Source organism: Oryx dammah, unplaced genomic scaffold (genome assembly GCF_014754425.2).
Source record: "Oryx dammah isolate SB20612 unplaced genomic scaffold, SCBI_Odam_1.1 HiC_scaffold_29, whole genome shotgun sequence".
NCBI lineage: Eukaryota > Metazoa > Chordata > Mammalia > Artiodactyla > Bovidae > Oryx > Oryx dammah.
In genome coordinates, this window is record NW_024070213.1 from 23,425,444 (window position 1) to 23,443,291 (window position 17,848).

At 43.2% G+C, this 17,848-nt stretch overlaps 2 protein-coding genes across 2 annotated transcripts in view; both read right to left on the reverse strand.

Annotated features, from left to right (window-relative positions):
• PLBD1 (phospholipase B domain containing 1) overlaps positions 1 to 17,848 on the reverse strand; it is an 87,412-nt gene that overhangs the window by 51,474 nt on the left and 18,090 nt on the right. The window contains exon 2 of the mRNA XM_040235236.1: positions 9,594 to 9,813. Within this exon, the coding sequence (XP_040091170.1) occupies positions 9,594 to 9,813 (220 nt within the window). The remainder of the gene's footprint in view (positions 1 to 9,593; positions 9,814 to 17,848) is intronic.
• On the reverse strand, positions 13,273 to 16,169 carry LOC120858882 (hyaluronan synthase 2-like). Its single transcript, XM_040235235.1, has one exon. It carries the CDS (start codon positions 14,981 to 14,983, stop codon positions 13,328 to 13,330), a length of 1,656 nt encoding a protein of 551 aa, XP_040091169.1. The 5' UTR covers positions 14,984 to 16,169; the 3' UTR covers positions 13,273 to 13,327.

Here is a 17,848-nt window from a genome sequence, read left to right on the forward strand (position 1 = left end):
CTTGAATATAAAAGCTCTGACTTTGCCCTGTATGTATGATGACTTCAGTGTGCAAGATAAATTTAATACTTGTAAAAACTACTTAAAAAAATTTCCCCTAGCATTTGTTAGACCATACTTTGTAATTGATTTCAGCTATGTACATGGAATAGCTTAGACTGAAATGCCAGGTATATGTACTGACTTCAGGGTATGACCCTTAATTGTTAAGCTATGAAATTAAAATTGTATTTAACAGGCAGTCAGACAAAGAACTTAATTTGTAGAGAAGTGTTGGTCTGTATAGTTGTATTAAGTGGGAGTCATTGTGATGCCTCTGTATTTATTCTATTGCCTCAACTATTATTTGAAGATGGCATGTGTACAATTTGATTTAGCCTGTGGAATCAGTGATAGAAATGATACCTTTCTAAAGAAGGGGTTTATCATAACATGCTGCTTCTTGAAGGCTTGCATTTGTAGAATTGCATTCTCTTCTGCTGTGTTGTCTTTTATTAATATATATAGCTATTGGTCCTTGTTACTTTTTTTTCTCCCCCTTCTCTTCGGACCACAGTAAGCCTTAGAGTAGTGACTTCTGGAGCAGGGAAACTTAGAGGTTAGAGTGATGAGAACTTTACATGGAGAAGTAATTTGCATGTATGAGATAGGAAGGTTTTTGTAGGTATGTTACAGGCTTACTTTAAACCATCTAACACGCTCCAGAGAAACTGTAATTTAATGTTGGTACTATAGCAAATTATGATGAATAGCTTTAATTTTTATGTTTAAAGTCATATGTTCACAAGCTTAAATCTGTGTATCAGAATTTAAGCAATTCTTGAAATGTATGAATGTCTCTTTAATATACTGATTACAAAGCAAAAGAAAAAAATTCTTCAAGTTTTCCTTAAGCATATTTAAAGTGTTTGTTCCAAGGACAAGAGCCCAACAGATCCATACTCCCTCTCTTTATTTTCTGCCCCATTTCTGGTTCAAGAGTTGTTCAACCCTGTTTGGGGGATCAGCTATATTACCACGAAGCTCTCCTGCGACACATTTTGTCTACCATTTGCTCTAAATTTAGAGCAAAGTAGGTCGAATTGTGAGCCCCTTGCACTCTCTGGACTGGAAGTTTACCTAAAGTCTGAGTTCTGGTTTTCATTTGATGCTTTTTGTGCTGTGCTGTGCTGAATCTTGTTCGACTCTTTGTGACCCCATGGACTGTAGCCTGCCAGGCCTCTCTGTCTATGGAATTTTCCAAGCAAGAATATTGTAATGGGTTGCCATTTCCTATTCCAGGTAATTTTCCCGACCCAAGGATTGAGCCTAAATCTCTTGAGTCTCCTGCATATCTGGTGGGTTCTTTACCACTTGCGCCACATGGGAAGCCTGAGGCTTTTGTTGACCTACAGTTCAGCACTGTAAGCAGGCCATGACTCAGCTTTCAAAAATGGGAATTTGGCCCTCGGCACAGTGGAAATCTAGATATCCCTTATCTAAGAGTTTCCAGCACTGCAACTGACAAGATGGGAATAGAGTTCTATTGCCTGTTAGGCAAAAAACATTAAAATCCTTTGAAATCTCTTATGGTCCTTGACTTCAACAAACTTCATGAGGCCGTTTCCTTCAAAATATTTATGAGTATTTTTTTTTAATTGAGGAATTGCATTTAACTTTTATTTATATATCTCTTATGCTACCATATTCCTCTATCAAGTTGATCCCTTTTCCATCACCTCTAAAATGGAGGGAGAGAACAGCAATAAAGCTAGACAGGTATGTGGGTGACGGGTAAGAGAACTTCTGCCCTGGCCTCATAGTTCAGGGGAATGGAATGCAGAAACTACAGGTATGCTGGGTGACTTGGTTTAGTTGCTTAGAAGCAAAAGCCCTGAAGTTTGCCCTCCAAGGTTGCCTGGGGAAGCAGAGATGGCTTCCTGGACTGCCTGGGCTCATGAGCTAAATGCAACAGACCCTGCACCCACCTTGAGTTTTAGCGGGCAGCCAAAGTTGCTCTTGTCAGGTCTAGGGAGGAATAAGAGGACATTGGGAGCTGATGAACCTCCTCGGGGCAGAGGACTAATACTTGGGGTGACTACTGCAGACTCAATGGCATTGATTGTGCAACTGGAGACCAGGGAGACCATGGAAGCCTCATCTGATGCCAGGTGGGGAAACACCGCAGCTAAGGACTCAATGAGATCCTTCCACTTCAGCAGATGCTCCAGAGAAGGACACAAGACAGATAATCACTACTTAAACATCTCCCCTCCCTCCATGGTGCCTCAGTAAAACAAGTCCATTCTGGAGACACGTGTTTGGGACAGGAGTGTAATGTTCTGAACTGCTTGTGTGTGCGTGCTTAGTCAAGTCTGATTCTTTGTGACCCTCTGTCCATGGGAATCTCCAGGCAAGAATACTGGAGTGCGTTGCCATGCCCTCCTCTAGGGGATCTTCCCAACCCAGGGATTAAACTCACGTCTCTTATGTCTCCTGTATTGGCAGGTGGGTTCTTTCCCCTAGGGCCACCGGGGAAGCCTATTTTAAACTGACTTAGTCTCAATGATAAATTATTTTGTTCTTACTGAAATAACTACGGTCACATTTCTTGCCACGAGGAGGAATGGGCTCTTAACATTAAAATGATTTAAGTGAAAATGAAGTTCTATTTTTTTTGGAAAAAAAATAATTTGTGGGCTATTGACCCACAGTGGTCACTCAGGTAAAGAAACAAGTCATACTTTTTAGCTGAACTGTCCACCACTGCATCTTGCCCAGCTCCATTCAGAGTTCCAGATCCTCTCTACTTTTCAGCCTATTTCAATACAGGGCCATGTTTCTCAACTGGAGTGATTTTCGCATCCATTTGGCAATGTCTGGAGACATATTTCGTTGTCACAATAGGGGGAGGGAAGGTGTAATTGGCATCTAGTGGGTAAATAGCAAGGACGTTGCTAAACATCCTACAATGCACAGCAAAGGATAATTCAATCCCTGATGTCAAAGTGCTGAGGCTGAGAAACCCTGAAACAGAGGAACATTCATCCTGACTTGGGGGTGGAGCTGAGGAGGTCCACATCACAGTAGACAGGACAGATGGAGATAGAGGAGGGTAATTAGGCTAGAATTATTTAAATTGCTTCTTTCTTTTTTGGATGAGGGCTAAATTTTTTTGATTCTGACATTCAGAGCAGGTGAAGAGAAACCTGTACCTTGAGATCAGAAGTGGAGGCTTCGCCTGATTCTGCCCCATCTAGGGGCCCTGAGGAACATAGTCCACTCACAGACCCCTCAGAAGGCTGAGGCCCTTCTCTGACCCTTGGCCCTGGGACTCTACACTTTGTGTGTGTTATAGCAACACAGGACAGCAAATAAGAGCAGAGGCTTTGAATTCTGAGCTCAAAGCTCGACCCACTCCTTCTGGGCTCTTCGGGCATATGAAAGACTCCCAGCTTCTCCATGTCTCTGAATTCTCATCAAACAGAACTCACACCAGTCTCCAGGTCAAGGATATCTTAGATTTAGTTCCAGCTCCTATGGTGTGTAAAGTCAGTAAGTTTCCTCCTAAGTTGGCGGAGACTTCACCCAACTTTCCATCTCTCACACACTCGTATGGCCACTTTTCCTTGAATCTATCTGCATTATGTTAATACCATATCACTTGATATGGTATAGCCCACTCCAGCCTTCTTGCCTGGAAAATGCCGTGGACAGGAAAGCCTGGTCGGCTACAGTCCATGGGGTCGCAAAGAGTCGGACACGACTGAATGAGTTTCACTTAGTGCTTGTCAGGAGCTCTCTCCTACTCTTTCCTAGCAGTTTTGATTTCCTACTTCCTTTAGTAGGAATGAGCTCCTTTAGTATTTCCCATTGTGATTAATCTGTTTGTGTTTGTACGTGTTGTGTGCATGTGCGTGGACTCCGTAACCAGATAGCGTGTTTCCAAACCAGGCTTCTGCTTACTTGATTTGTGACTTTCAGCTAGTTACTGAACTTCTCTGTGCCCTAGTTTTCTCATCAATGATATGGAGATAATAATAATATATATCTTACAGCACTGTTATGGATGAAATAATTTAATGGGCTTCCCAGATGGCTCAGTGGTAAAGAATCCACTTGCCAGTGCAGGAGACACAAGAGTCGTGTGTTCAATTCCTGGGTCAGGAAGATCCCCTGGAGGAGGAAATAGTAACCCACCCCAGTATTCTTGCCTGGAGAAGCCCATGGACAGAGGAGCCTGGTGGGCTATGGCCCATGGGGGTCGCAAAGAGTCGGACACAATTGAGCATATACACACCTCATACAAGTAACATAACATATATAAAATGTTTTGAACAATGCTTGACATAGTTTAAATTATATATATGCTAGTCGTTATCATCATCATCACCATTTTGTGGTTCATGTTAAGTTCCAAATAATTACTGGTTAATGTGTCATTTGATAATTTTGAGGATGGAACTGTGTCTTACTTATCTTTGCTGTGTCTACAGCCTTGACCAGAAGCCATAGTCAGTTTCTAATATCAGAAGGAGCAAGTTTGGGGGTATGGAGGAGATTCTTGAAGTATCTCTTGGTGGTAAGACAAACATTGAAAAGGTTTCACGTTTTGACTGCTTTCTCTACTTTCTCTGCTTATGTCAAAATCTTGCTAGAATATCTTTTCATCATAGTTTCAGCAACTGTTGTGTCAACACAGTAACTTAAAAAGAGTGAGGAAAGTACTGAGGAACTCACTCCCCACTGTCTCTCTGTTCCCAGAGCCCAGCACAAGGTAGTATTCACAAGTGTTGGCTGCATGGAATTCACTCACCCAAGCTGGGTAAATTCTGAAGAAGTCATTTCTGCAGCTGCTCCAGCAATGCATGAGATCAGTTGCTTTGCTAAAAACTAGAGCAGACCAGGTCCCCACACCCTCATCACCATTCTTTCCAGAAAGGTCTCATGACTCATTTTATTAAAAACCAATCTATGGCTGTTTATCAGCTTTTACCTCATTAGTGAGCCATCAGAAACTCTTAATCTGCAACTCTTAGGGAGCCACCCCAGTAGAGTTAAAAAAAAAAAAGATAAAAGGAGGAAAAAAATTCCATCTGGCCAAGACAGGGCATTACATGGAAATGGGTAGCTCACACTTCTGATTCATCTCTAATAAAACTGGAACAACAACAAGATTCAGTTCAACTTAACAAACCTGTTAAGTAAGTGCTGGTGGCAGAAGTGCTGTGCTGGGCTTCTGGGGTATGCACAGATGAGAGATGGGGACCCTGTCCCCAAAGCATGAACAGATGGTGGAGGAGAAAGATGGAGCTTTGACCCAGTAGAAATGGAGTCAGAAAGAGCTGCATCAAGGAGACAGCGTCTGAGACGGGTCTTGGAGGTTGAGCAGTATTTTGATCGGTAAAGATATGAAGAGCAGCATCTGGCTCTTAGGAATCATAGTTCAAAGAGTTGCTAGGAAGGGGATGTGCAAGAGGCAGAAGGAGATCACGGCACGGCTCACAGGCGCATGTGAAATGCGTGGTGCACCACACAGGGAGAGGGTTCCTCGGGGGATGGGAGTGGGGCAGCGAAAGAAGAGGAAGGATAGAGCATGAAGAAGAGCAAACCAGTGAGAGAAACCCCTGAAAACAGTGCGTGCCCGCTCTAAGCTGGATGTGCCGCTGCTCCACACAAGATTACCCTGCAGAAGGAGTGCAGCTAGATGGCCATGAGCTTCAGGATAAAGTATTGATACAAAGGGCTGGACCCAGGAGAGTGTTGTAAAATTTCAGAGAAGAAGCAAATTGCTGAATGCTTCCAAGGCGATGATGGAGCATATGAGGATATGTCTTTGCATTTTGATTTGGTTTCTTGAATATTTTATATTTCAAATGATATTTTCCGAGGTCGTCAAACCAACATCCTTGTTTATCTCAAGTCGTTCATTCCACGATCTCCGTCCTTCCACACACCTCTGCCCCTAGAAGGTTCAGGAGACTATAAGGAACACTCCATTTTAAAAGTGGGAGAAAGTGGTAGGCCTATACCTTCCACTGCTCTTGGTAGCTGCCTGAGCAACTCTATAAAAGGAGAGGGAAACAAAGCAGCTCTTTCTTCTGGCCTCTGGCACAAACTCACCATCTCTGCCCTAGCACCAAGGCTGTGTCTGGGTACGTGGGACTGTACTTTGCAAAACAGTCTCCAGCAGTATATGTTTTAAGTGGATGAAATGATGGCCTGGGTATGAAGATGCTATTGCTTCTCATATAACTCCCCTTGTGTAGCTGAAAACAGAAGACTCTAGCCTGTGACTTGTTTCTCCACCATTGGTTTGTGGCTACAGTCCTTCCAGAGGGTTGATATTTTAAGCTACTTCTGCTTTGCTTCAGAGAATGCTGGATACTTTTGCTCAGAGGGAGCCCCACTGCCTCCCGGCTCAGCTGAGACAGTGCATGGAGCGCTTATTGTTGCAGTCCTTCTTTGATGGGGCCTTGGGTCTAAGAGTCTCGATTCCAGGAATCCTTCCAGTTGCCACTCACCAACCACACCCCTCCCCGGCCCCCGCCTCTCCCACCCTATCTCCCTGCCAGAGCTCTTGTCTCTGTGAGCCCCAGCTCTCTACTCCATTTGGCACTTCCTCCAAATTAAACTCTTGCACCACAGAGTGTACTAAGCCTTCACCCCATGGATCATATCAGAGAGGAAGCAGGAAACTGGTAACTGCTTCCCTCTCCTCCCTCTTCCCCAACCCATTGCCAGGGGTCTGTTTGACACTGGCTGCATCGTATCCCATGGCTCCAAGCTTTGAGCAAGGCACAGAGCAGAGCCTTGGAACATGTGCTGATTCAGAAATTCTCTTACTTACTGAACTTCTCAGTAATGCAGTCAGGATGACAGCCTCTGAAAGGAGCTTATGGGAAATGCCATTCTAAAGATGGGTTTGGGGGACTTCCCTGGTGGTCCAGTGCTTAAGAATCTGCCTTCCAATGAAGGGAACCTGTGTTCAATCCTTGGTTGGGGAACTAAGCCGGTGTGCCACAGTGAAGACCCAGCATAGCCAAAACATGCATTGAAAAAAATAAATAAAAAGAGGGTTTTGGTTACAATTTAAAAAAAAAATAGTAGCATATGTTTATTTATTTGGTCGCACAGCTCATGGGCAATTCGTTACCTAACCAGCAATTGAACCTGGGCCCTCGGCAGTGAGAGCACAGAGTCCTAACTACTGGAAAGCCAGGGATATCCCTTGGTTGTAATTCTTCCTCCTCCTCCTTCCCCTCTTTCCTGTTCTGTTCCATCCTGCCTTCCTTCCTTTCCTCTTTCCTTTTTGTCCTCTCCTCCTCTCTTTCTCTTTTTCTTCTCCTTCAAACATATAAATACTGATCTCACTCTTCCTTCCACCCTCTTCTATCCTTTATCAGGCAACTTCCTGCTCACCAGCATCTTCTCGGGCTCCGTGAGATACAACGAAGTCCTGCACAGAGCAGAGCTCCTCTCAGGCTCCTAGTACTACCTACAGGGGAAGCCCCTGATGAGCAGCGGGGGAGAGTTTCCACACACATGAATCCTAGATGGAGATGAACAGAGAGGCTGTCTTTCCAATTCAAGAAAACTCTGCCTAAAGTAGAGAATGACCACCGTCACATGGGCCTCTACCCAGAGCTTCCACAACATAGCTGCCATCTGCCTTTTCAAACCAGATGTCCCTGCTTGCTCAATTGAAGCCTCCACTCCTGGTCACTGTAAATGCAACTTCTTCAGACTGAGTGCCTTTCTTCAGTGCTCCCTTCTGTTATCTTCCACCTTGAATGATTTTGGCTAAAGCCTAAGGGTTCTCATCACTCACTGCTTCCACAAAGCCTCCCTTGGCTGCTCTGGTGCTCTCGTGCCTTCCTCTCAGACTCCCATGGGATTAATGATTAAATCACTTTTCCTGTGTTCTCTGCAGCAGAACTGCTGCCAAGAATATTTCCCAGTGTTTCCTCAAGGATCCTGTAATGAGTGAGCTTCCTAGGCTGGCCCCTCACTCACTCCGGATCCCCCGGTCCTCGGGCCGCTGCTACAGGATCCTAGGGAAGGCGGATTCAGAGTCTGAAATCAGGAGCTCCTCTGGTGGCTCAGTGGTAAAGAATCCATCTGCCAGTGCAGACAGATTCCATCCATATTCCATCCCTGATCCAGGAAGATTCCTCAAGCCGAGGGGCAACTAAGCCCATGTGCCTCAACTACTAAGCCTGTGCTCTCGAGCCTGGGAGCCCCAGCTACTGAAATGAAACCTGAGGGCCCTAGAGCCTGTGCTCTGTAACAAGAGAAGCCACCACAACGCAAAGCCTGCCCATCACAACCAGAGAGTAGCCCCTGCTCGCTGCAACTAGAGAGAAGCCTGCACAGCAACGAAGACCCAGCACAGCCACAAATAAATAAATAAAAATTTTTAAAAAGAGAATGCAACAAGAATTCAGTGGATCCAGAAACAGATAAGGACTTGGAGGGAAAAAGAAAAAAGTCTGGATTGTTACATGCAGAACAACAGTTTTAAACACGTTTTTAAACATCGTATTCACTTTATAGTTTTGTACATCTCCAAATAGAGAGTTCCCTACTATGGGGACTTGTATGGCAAGGTAATAAAAATTTGGTAGAAAGATAAAAACAGGAATGTTTAGTTTAAGTTTAAAAAAAAAAAAAAACAGCAGCCAGAGCCCAGTAATTAGCCATTCAACATTTGATATAATTGCCAGTACTTAGGAACAGATTAAGACCAGCACTGTATTTACTATGACTAAGGCTGTAACAGGGGAAAATGAGGTTTGGTTAAACTTGCACTCAGTGATCTAGGTCACAGAGCATAACAAGAAGAAACCCAAGTCCTCAAGATATTTTATATCAAAGGAAGAATGAGGCTTGTTTGATAATTTGCAACTTTCCTTTCCTCAAGGAAGAGTTCTGCAAAAAGGATGCATCATGATTGCATTATTATAACTACATTTTTGTTATTCTCATTAAACAAAGGAAGAACTCAAGAATCAAACAATAGAACATTCATGATAAGACATCAAAATTTCAATTTAAAATATTTGCCCACTTGAAAGTATCATTCTAAGACAGTTGAAAATAAATGCTCTTATATTTTATTTTTAATTAATTTGTAATTAATCCTCTCTGTTTTGTGCTTCTCAAAGAGCCACTCCACCTCCCTTTGCTTTCTCCCTGACAATAAATGACTAGTGAGATGAAATGGCTTAGCTGTCTTTACAACAGTTTCATGAGAGAGAAATGTTTTAAAATATTTTAAATGTCACAACTGGGAGCTTTGCTCCTTCTAGGTAGCACAACTATAGATACAAATGTAATTGTGATTTTTTTTTTAAACTTTTGGCCATACTGCACAGCACTTAGGATCTTAGTTTCCTGAGCAAGGATTGAACCCAGGCCCCCTGCTCAGAGTCTTAACCACTGGACTACCGAGGAAGTCCCTGTAAATGTAATGCTGATGTTTCTATCATATGAGAAGGACCACGGTGACTTTTCAATTCTAGTGTACAATGCTAGAAAGAAAAATGTTACTGCTGAAAAAAGAAAGGGACAGAGGTTGCCTTGCAGTTCTCTACCATGACTGGAGTACTTACGGGGCAGTGAGGTAACCCTCCAAAAAGCCGGCAGCAAACATGATGATCTCATTGCTCAGGGATTGAGAACCGTACCCTGCTTTGATCTCCAGGATACCCCAGCCTGTGGTTTTCACAGAGTTATTGTAAAAGCCATAGGCATCCCCATTCCTGTCTAGGACATTTTTGACTTGTATTCTCTTCTCGGTAGGCATCCAGTACGCAGTTGCATAGTAGACCCCTGGAAGAAAAGAAAAAGGAATAACGCTAGGATGTGATTGAACTGAGAGGCTGATGGCTTTCTTTGTGTAATCAACAATTCTAGTACATCTGCTTTTAAAGAGTTTCATTCTATTAGAGTTGGGAAATCTGTCACACCATAGTTTGTCCTTGTTATTGTTGTTCAATCTCTAAGTCGTGTATGACTCTTTGCAGCCTCATGGACTGCAGCCCACCAGGCCCCTCTGTCCATGGGATTTCCCAGGCAAGAATAATGGAGTATGTCGTCATTTTCTTCACTGGATCTTCCTGACCCAGTGATCAAACCCATGTACTCTGCATTGGCAGGCAGATTCTTTACCAGTGAGCCACCTGGCAAGCCTTTGTCCTTGTTACAAATGGGGGAAAACCAGAGCCTTGATCAAAGGCAATTAGCCTAGAGCACAAAGAACCAGGTCAAAGGTAGGGGTGTAGTTGGAGTATCAGAAAGGGGGTCTAAGTGCTTCAACCTTAGGGATGGAATTCTGGGCAAGGCAGGAGCTGGACTTCTCACCCTCTCGTCATTCAACCAAGAATAAGATCTGGGATTTCCCTGGTTGAGAGTCTGCCTTGCAATGCCCAGGACTTGGGTTCAATCCCTGGTCAGGGAACTAGATCCCACAGGCCTTGGAGCAGGTAAGCCTGTGCTTTGCAACTACTGAGCCCAAGTGCTGCAACAAAAAAATCCCACACTACACACTGAAAATCATGCATGCCACATGATTTGGCCACCCAGTGCAGCCAAATTAATAATAAAATAAATAAATATAGTTTTTCAAAACAGAATAGGGTTCAGCCCTGGTCTGCAGCCCTTTACATCCCCCTCAATAGTTGGGCCAAAGCATCCACATTCTCTCTCTTTCTACCCTATTTCTCCTGCTTAATTCTTTTTTTTTCTTATCAAAAATATTACAAAAAATTCAATGGAAATACACTGAATAATTGCTAAAATAAATTCAGGCAATTCATTCATCTTTTATAAGAAGGAGAGAATTTGACATTTAAATGTTACTAAAGCTTAACTTTCACAGCATCATCTTTCAGGATTTGAAATAGCTCAACTGGAATTCCATCACCTCCACTAGCTTTGTTCATAGTGATGCTTCCCAATGCCCACTTGACTTCACATTCCAGGATGTCTGGCTCTAGGTGAGTGATCACACCATCATGATTATCTGGGTCATGAAGCTCTTTTTTGTACAGTTCTTCTTGGAGAAGGAAATGGCAACCCACTCCAGTACTCTTGCCTTGGAAATCCCATGGACAGAGGAGCTTGGTGCAGGCTACTATCCATGGGGTCTCGAAGAGTTGGGCACGACTGAGCGACTTCACTTTCACTTTCACTTTCACTTTCTGTGTATTCTTGCCACCTCTTCTTAATATCTTCTGCTTCTGTTAGGTCCATACCATTTTTGTCCTTTATTGAGCCCATCTTTGCATGAAATGTTCCCTTGGTATCTCTAATTTTCTTGAAGAGATCTCTAGACTTTTCCACTCTGTTGTTTTCCTCTATTTCTTTGCATTGATCGCTGAAGAAGGCTTTCTCATCTCTCCTTGCTATTCTTTGGAACTCTGCATTCAGATGCTTATATCTTTCCTTTTCTCCTTTGTTTTTCGGTTCTCTTCTTTTCACAGCTATTTGTAAGGCCTCCCCAGACAGCCATTTTACTTTTTTGCATTTCTTTTCCATGGGGATGGTCTTGATCCCTGTCTCCTGTACAGTGTCACGAACCTCCGTCCATAGTTCATCAGGCACTGTGTCTATCAGGTCTAGTCCCTTAAATCTATTTCTCACTTCCACTGTATAATCATAAGGGATTTGATTTAGGTCATATCTGAATGGTCTAGTGGTTTTCCCTACTTTCTTCAATTTAAGTCTGAATTTGGCAATAAGGAGTTCAGTACTTTGGCCACCTCATGCGAAGAGTTGACTCATTGGAAAAGACTGTGATGCTGGGAGGGATTGGGGGCAGGAGAAGAAGGGGATGACAGAGGATGAGACGGCTGGATGGCATTACCGACTTGATGGACATGAGTTTGAGTGAACGCTGGGAGTTGGTGATGGACAGGGAGGCCTGGCATGCTGCAATTCATGGAGTCGAAAAGAGTCGGACATGACTGAGCAACTGAACTGACTGAAGATAAATGAAGAACGGGACTTCCCTGGTGGTCCGGTGGGAGTGGTTAAGACTCCTTGTTCCCAATGTAGGGGGCCTTGCTCAGGGAACTAGATCCCTCATCCCTCAACTAAAGATCATATGTGCTGCAATGAAGTTGGAAGATCTGTGTGCTGCAACTAAATAAACAGTTACAAGAGCTCCCAAATAAATAAATATTAAAAAATAAAATAAATGAAAAAGTTAAAATATTGAAAGTTTAAGCACCTTTTCACAGAAATAAACTATTCAATTTTAAAGGTAGAGAGAAAGAAAAACACTTTATTCTTTCTATCATGAATAATATCAGCCAACCAAGCTTCACATTTTGGGTAGACATTTTTCAAGTATGAATTTTTTCAGAATCTATTTTATTTTTTAAAAAAAGGAAGAATATGTGAATTTTGGCAGAGGAGTAAAATATAAAAATATGCACAATTTGTTTTAAGTTTGGCATACAAACTTCTAAAAAGTACAATTATGTAAAAGTATGACCTGTAAAATATCCTTTGGCATTTCACTTGGTAGCTAAACAGAAAACTTTTCTTAAAAAAAAAAAAAAAAAAAAGCTACCAACACAGTCCATAAGTTAGGGTTGTATATGTTGAAAGAAATTTCCCTTGAGTTTCAAAATCCTTTTCTTCCATAATAACTCTGTGGACATGAGTTTGAGCAAATCCAAGGGGATAGTGAAGGATTGGAAAGCCTGGTGTGCTGCCATTAATGGGGTCGCTAAGAGTCGGGCACAACTTAGCTACTGAACAACAACAACCCATGTAAGTCATCTCTATGCCAAGTCCCTTCAGTCGTGTTCGACTCTGTGCGACCCCATAGACGGTAGCCCACCAGACTCCCCATCCCTGGGATTCTCCAGGCAAGAACACTGGAGTGGGTTGCCATTTCCTTCTCCAGTGCAAGAAAGTGAAAAGTGAAAGTGAAGTCACTCAGTCGTATCTGACTCTTCACGACCCCATGGACTGCAGCCTACCAGGCTCCTCCTTCCATGGGATTTTCCAGGAAAGAGTACTGGAGTGGGGTGCCATTGCCTTCTCCGATAGGGCAGAACACTGTTAGGCAAATGTAAAGTAAAAAGAGTGCATGAACAAAGAATTCTTCCCATTTTCATAGAAATATCAGGTTAAATCTGACTCATCCTTCTTGACGTGTCACTTTACTTTGGCAGAATTAAAATAAACCCATACAAATGTCTTCGTTCAAGTCCTAGCAGCAGCGATATGTCTCCTTTGGAGGCATTATTTGATGCCAAGAGACCACGCAGTCCCCTGGATGAAGATTGTGTTCGTGTGTCTGCATCTATAACTGCAAACACCAAATGTGAGATCATACATCAAGCGCCATGCTGTACTGTGGTTCCTTCCTCCGCCTGCCACACTTCTTGATGACAACCACATACAGAGTCAAAAACAGGACCCAATAGCATACATACAGTAATGTTCCTACAATTACCACTGTCTGTTTCAATTCTGAGAATGGCTTTTTAGATTCCATATAAATGGTGAAAACCACACCACCCAGGAGGATTGTGAACCAGACTGTTACGGGGATGAGTCCTATGAAATTAACAACAATGGTCTTCCTTCCAGAAGTACCCCACCCAGCTTTGTTAATCGTTGCAATTGCAAACATCTTGGCGGGAAGTAAACTTGACATGTATAACACTGAGTAGAGGGACATGAAGACCATGACAGGATTTCCTCTAAGGCAGCTGGCGAAGGAGGACTTTAGGAGACCCACTAACTGGACAGTTAACAAGAAGAGGAGGATGTTCCAAGCTTTACCCCTGTAGAAGAGCTGGATCACTGTGGCAATGAGAAAGAAAGGGAAGAACCCAGTGATGACGGCTTCATAGGTCATCCATAGGTGATGTTTATGGAACCACATTGCGTTGTACAGCCACTCTCGGAAGTAGGACTTGCTCCAGCGGGTCTGCTGGTTTAACCATCTGAGATATTCCTTAGGTGTTTCAGTAAGGCACTTGGATCGAGCTGTGTATTTCGTTGCATAGCCCAGACTCAGCACTCGGTTCGTTAGGTGCCTGTCATCTCCAAAACTACAATGGCTGCCCATAAATTCTTGATTGTACCAGTCGTCCACAAATTCCTGCAGTAAGGAGTTTCGGTACATTCCTAGGGGTCCGCTAATGCACTGGACACACCCAAAATAAGACTGACAGGCCCTTTCTATGTTAAAAGCCATCCAGTATCTCACGCTGCTGAGGAAAGAGATCCAGGAATCATACTTGTTTAAAATCTGGACATCTCCTCCAACGCCTCCAACCATGGGATCTTCTAAAACCTTTACCATCTCCACCGATGAGGCAGGGTCAAGTATGGTGTCTGAGTCACAGACCTGTACATAATCCACACTCTGTCCCAGTGCTCTGAAAGCCGTGTACATGACTTCTCTTTTTCCACCCCATTTTTGCATGATGCAGATATTCTTGTTGGACAAGACCAACTGGGTGACATGCTGTGAGCTCTCTTTATGTGACTCATCCATCTCACCAGGACCCTTCATGTGGAAGTTGCTCTTCCAGATATACGTGGCTGACATGTCCCTGCCCATGACTTCACTGAAGATGTCCATCATGTAAAGGTCATCTTCTGAGTTTCCATCTATGACCATGACAACTTTAATTCTGGGGTAGGTTAGCCTTTTCACAGATTGCAAACATTTCCGTAAGTAGCCTGGATCTTCTTGATACGCAGCAATGCAAAGAGCAACAGTTTTGTTCAGCTTAACAGGGGTTTCTAGAGATTTTTTCATTTTCTTGTGCTCCAAAAAGGCAAACAGGCTTTGGATGATGAGGTGTGATACTAAAACTGCACCGTATAGCCCAAAAGAGAAATAGTAATTATCCGTTTGGAAAAACTGGTAGCCAACAATATAAGCAGCTGTGATTCCAAAGAGGAGAGAAACTCCAAAAAGTGTGGTTCCAATTATTCTCAGGATACATAGTAGCCTCCCACAGTGCATCGTGTTCGGCTGTGGGTCATAAAGTTGTCCTCAGCCTGTCTGTCCCGGAGGGTCGGCGGCAGTCAGTATCCAAAACTGAGCTAATAGGAGATTAGATGAATTTGAGACAATGGACACCCAAAAAAATTTTTTTAAACACAACATTTAAAAAAGATTGAGAAGTTTTTAATTTTATGCTCTAGTTCCCCACCCTTAATACTGGAAAGTCTCTTCTCTCTTTTGTATTTAAAAAAAAGGAAAAAAAAGGCCTGGTGAAAACTCAACAGAACCCAGGAAGCGTAGAATTGGGAGAAAGTCTTTGGCGGGGCCTGGTTCAAGTCCTGAGTCAGTGGGTTGCTGGAAGCCAGGTCTGATTAACTCTTTTCAGATGCCTTGATTTCTTCCTTCTGACTGTTGCCTTTCTGCCTCTTTCAATGGAAGGGGAGGTCTCCTGCTTAATTCTTCACAAATGACATTAGATTCTTACTTTGTAGAAATGATAGAAGCTATCACCTGTGGATTCCTCAAGTTCTTGATAATTTTGTGAACTGATCCTCACAGCTCCTGTGTCCATCTCACCCTTCTTGGTCTCCTCCATCCTTCCACCCATGCTCTGGGTCCCACCACTTTCCTTAAGTGGATCTGTCACTTTCATTAGGAACTTCACTGCATCTTATATCTTCTTGCTCATGTACCCTAAAGCTCCCTCTCTGCCGTGGCTCATCCCCATTCAGGATATTAACGTGCTCCACTGTCTTGCAGCTCAAAGCTAACCAACCACAGCAGCCCTCTCTGGATCACAAATGAAATTCTTAAATCCTAATGTCACATGAACTTCCAAAAGCATATGACCCTGGTGACCACTTATTCCTAAAGCTCTTTCCTCCCATGGCCTCTGGAATAACAATCACTCCTGAATCACCACCTCCTCTACTTTCCTTTTCCTTACTTTTCCCAGGAGTTCTACTTTATCCCGAACAGCACAATGGATAATACCTTCTAGATGATTCCTTTAGCACTAAGAATTAAAAATATCCAAAGCAAAATTCATATTCTCTTCCAATCCATCCTCCACCCTCTGCTTTCTAGCTCTGTGTCTTTCAGCCTAAAACCCAAGTCCATCCAGGTCTCTTCTCTCCTCCACAACTCATATTTAATCAAAAGCTCCTAAATAGCACTCCCATTAGTAAGTGCCTCCCTAGCTCTACCTTTCTATGCTAGTTTTTAAAAAATAAATTTATTTGTTTTTGGCTGTGCTGCATCTTTGTTGCTGCACACAGGCTTTTCTCTAGTTGTGGCAAGCAGGGGCTACTCTCTAGTTGTGGTGCGTGTGTTTCTCATTGTGGTGGCTTCTCTTCTTGTAGAGAACAGCATCTAGGATGCTTGGGTTTCAGTAATTGCCACACACAGGCTCAGTAGTTGTAGCTTCTGGGTTCTAGAGCACAGGCTTGGTTGTTGCAGTGCACAGGTTTAGTTGTTTTAGCACGTGGGATCTTCCAGAACCAGGGATCGAACCCGTGTCTCCTGCATTGGCAGGTAGATTCTCTACCATTGAGACACAGGGAAGACCATTTCTATGCTAGTTTCGATATCACAACTAGTCTAAATTATGAAGAGGCTTTTTTCCCCCAGGTCTCTCTGACTTTTAATCCGTTTTTCATACTTTGCCAGAGTGACCTTTCTAAAATGCAAAACTAATTTGTTTACTTGATTACCCCCAATTGTCAATGGCTTCCACTTCCTAGAATTAAAATTCTTTGACTTATCTTCTTGGGCCTTCATGACCTGGTTTCTGCCTACCTATCTAGTTTCATCCACCACCTCTTGCACTCCATGTGACCTCAAAGCCATTACACACAGTTCTCTGGCCTACTCTGAGCTGGCCCAACACCTCTGACATTGCATATGCTGTTTCCTCTGCCTGAGATTTTCCCCCTTGTTGACTATCGAGTAATCTCAAAACTGTTATTTAAGATTCAGGAAGCAGCACCCCCTTTATAGAGACTGACTTGCTCTACAAGCTCTATGTACCTTGTATGTAGGTCTGCTGGTCTAATGTAATTTACACGTCTGCTCCTGCTCCCAGCCTATGAACATGTTTCCTCAGTACCTAATACAGTGTCTGGCCCACAACAAGTACTCAATTTGTGTTGCTGTTTAGTCGCTAAGTCATGTCCAACTCTTCTGCGACTCGATGGATTGTAGCCTACCAGGTTCCTCTGTCCATGGGATTTTCCAGGCAAGAATACTGGAGTGAGGTGCCATTTCCGTCTCCAGGGGATCTTCCAACCCAGGGAATGAACCTATGTCTCTTGTATTGCTAAGTGAATTCTTTACCACTGAGCCACCTGGGAAGCCATAGGTATTCAATAAATATCTATAAAAGGGAGGAGGACATAGGAAGAGAGAGAAGTGAAGAAAAGAAATGGTATGTACAGCATTCATTTCTCTGCCTAAGAAACCATTGTTCAGCCGCTCAAGTTAAAGAGAAACTTTATATTCAGGTCATCAGGGAGGTGGGAGGAGGCCAGAATGACTCAGATTCTGGGCTGCAACTCAGCAGATGGGTATTGTATCATTACTTGAGAGAGGGAGCAGAAAGGAAACATGTCTGGGAGGGAGCACATGTTTAGTTTTGGACATACCAAGTTTTTAGTGGTTAAGATACTAGAAAGCTCAGATACAATATTTAAATACAGTTGTCTGCTTTCAACATTCAAAACTGACTCAGTATTTTATTTATTTGGCTGAGGCATGTGGAATCTTTGGTTGCAGAATTCGAACTCCTAGTTGCAGTGCATAAGATCTAGTTCCCTGACCAGGGATCAAATCCCAGGCTCCCTGCATTGGGAGTGCAGTGTTTTAACCACTGGACCACCAGGGAAG

Coding starts and splice junctions, on each gene's coding strand:
- LOC120858882 (XM_040235235.1), bottom strand. CDS start 14,983: ATGCACTGTGGGAGGCTACTATGTATCCTGAGAATAATTGGAACCACA.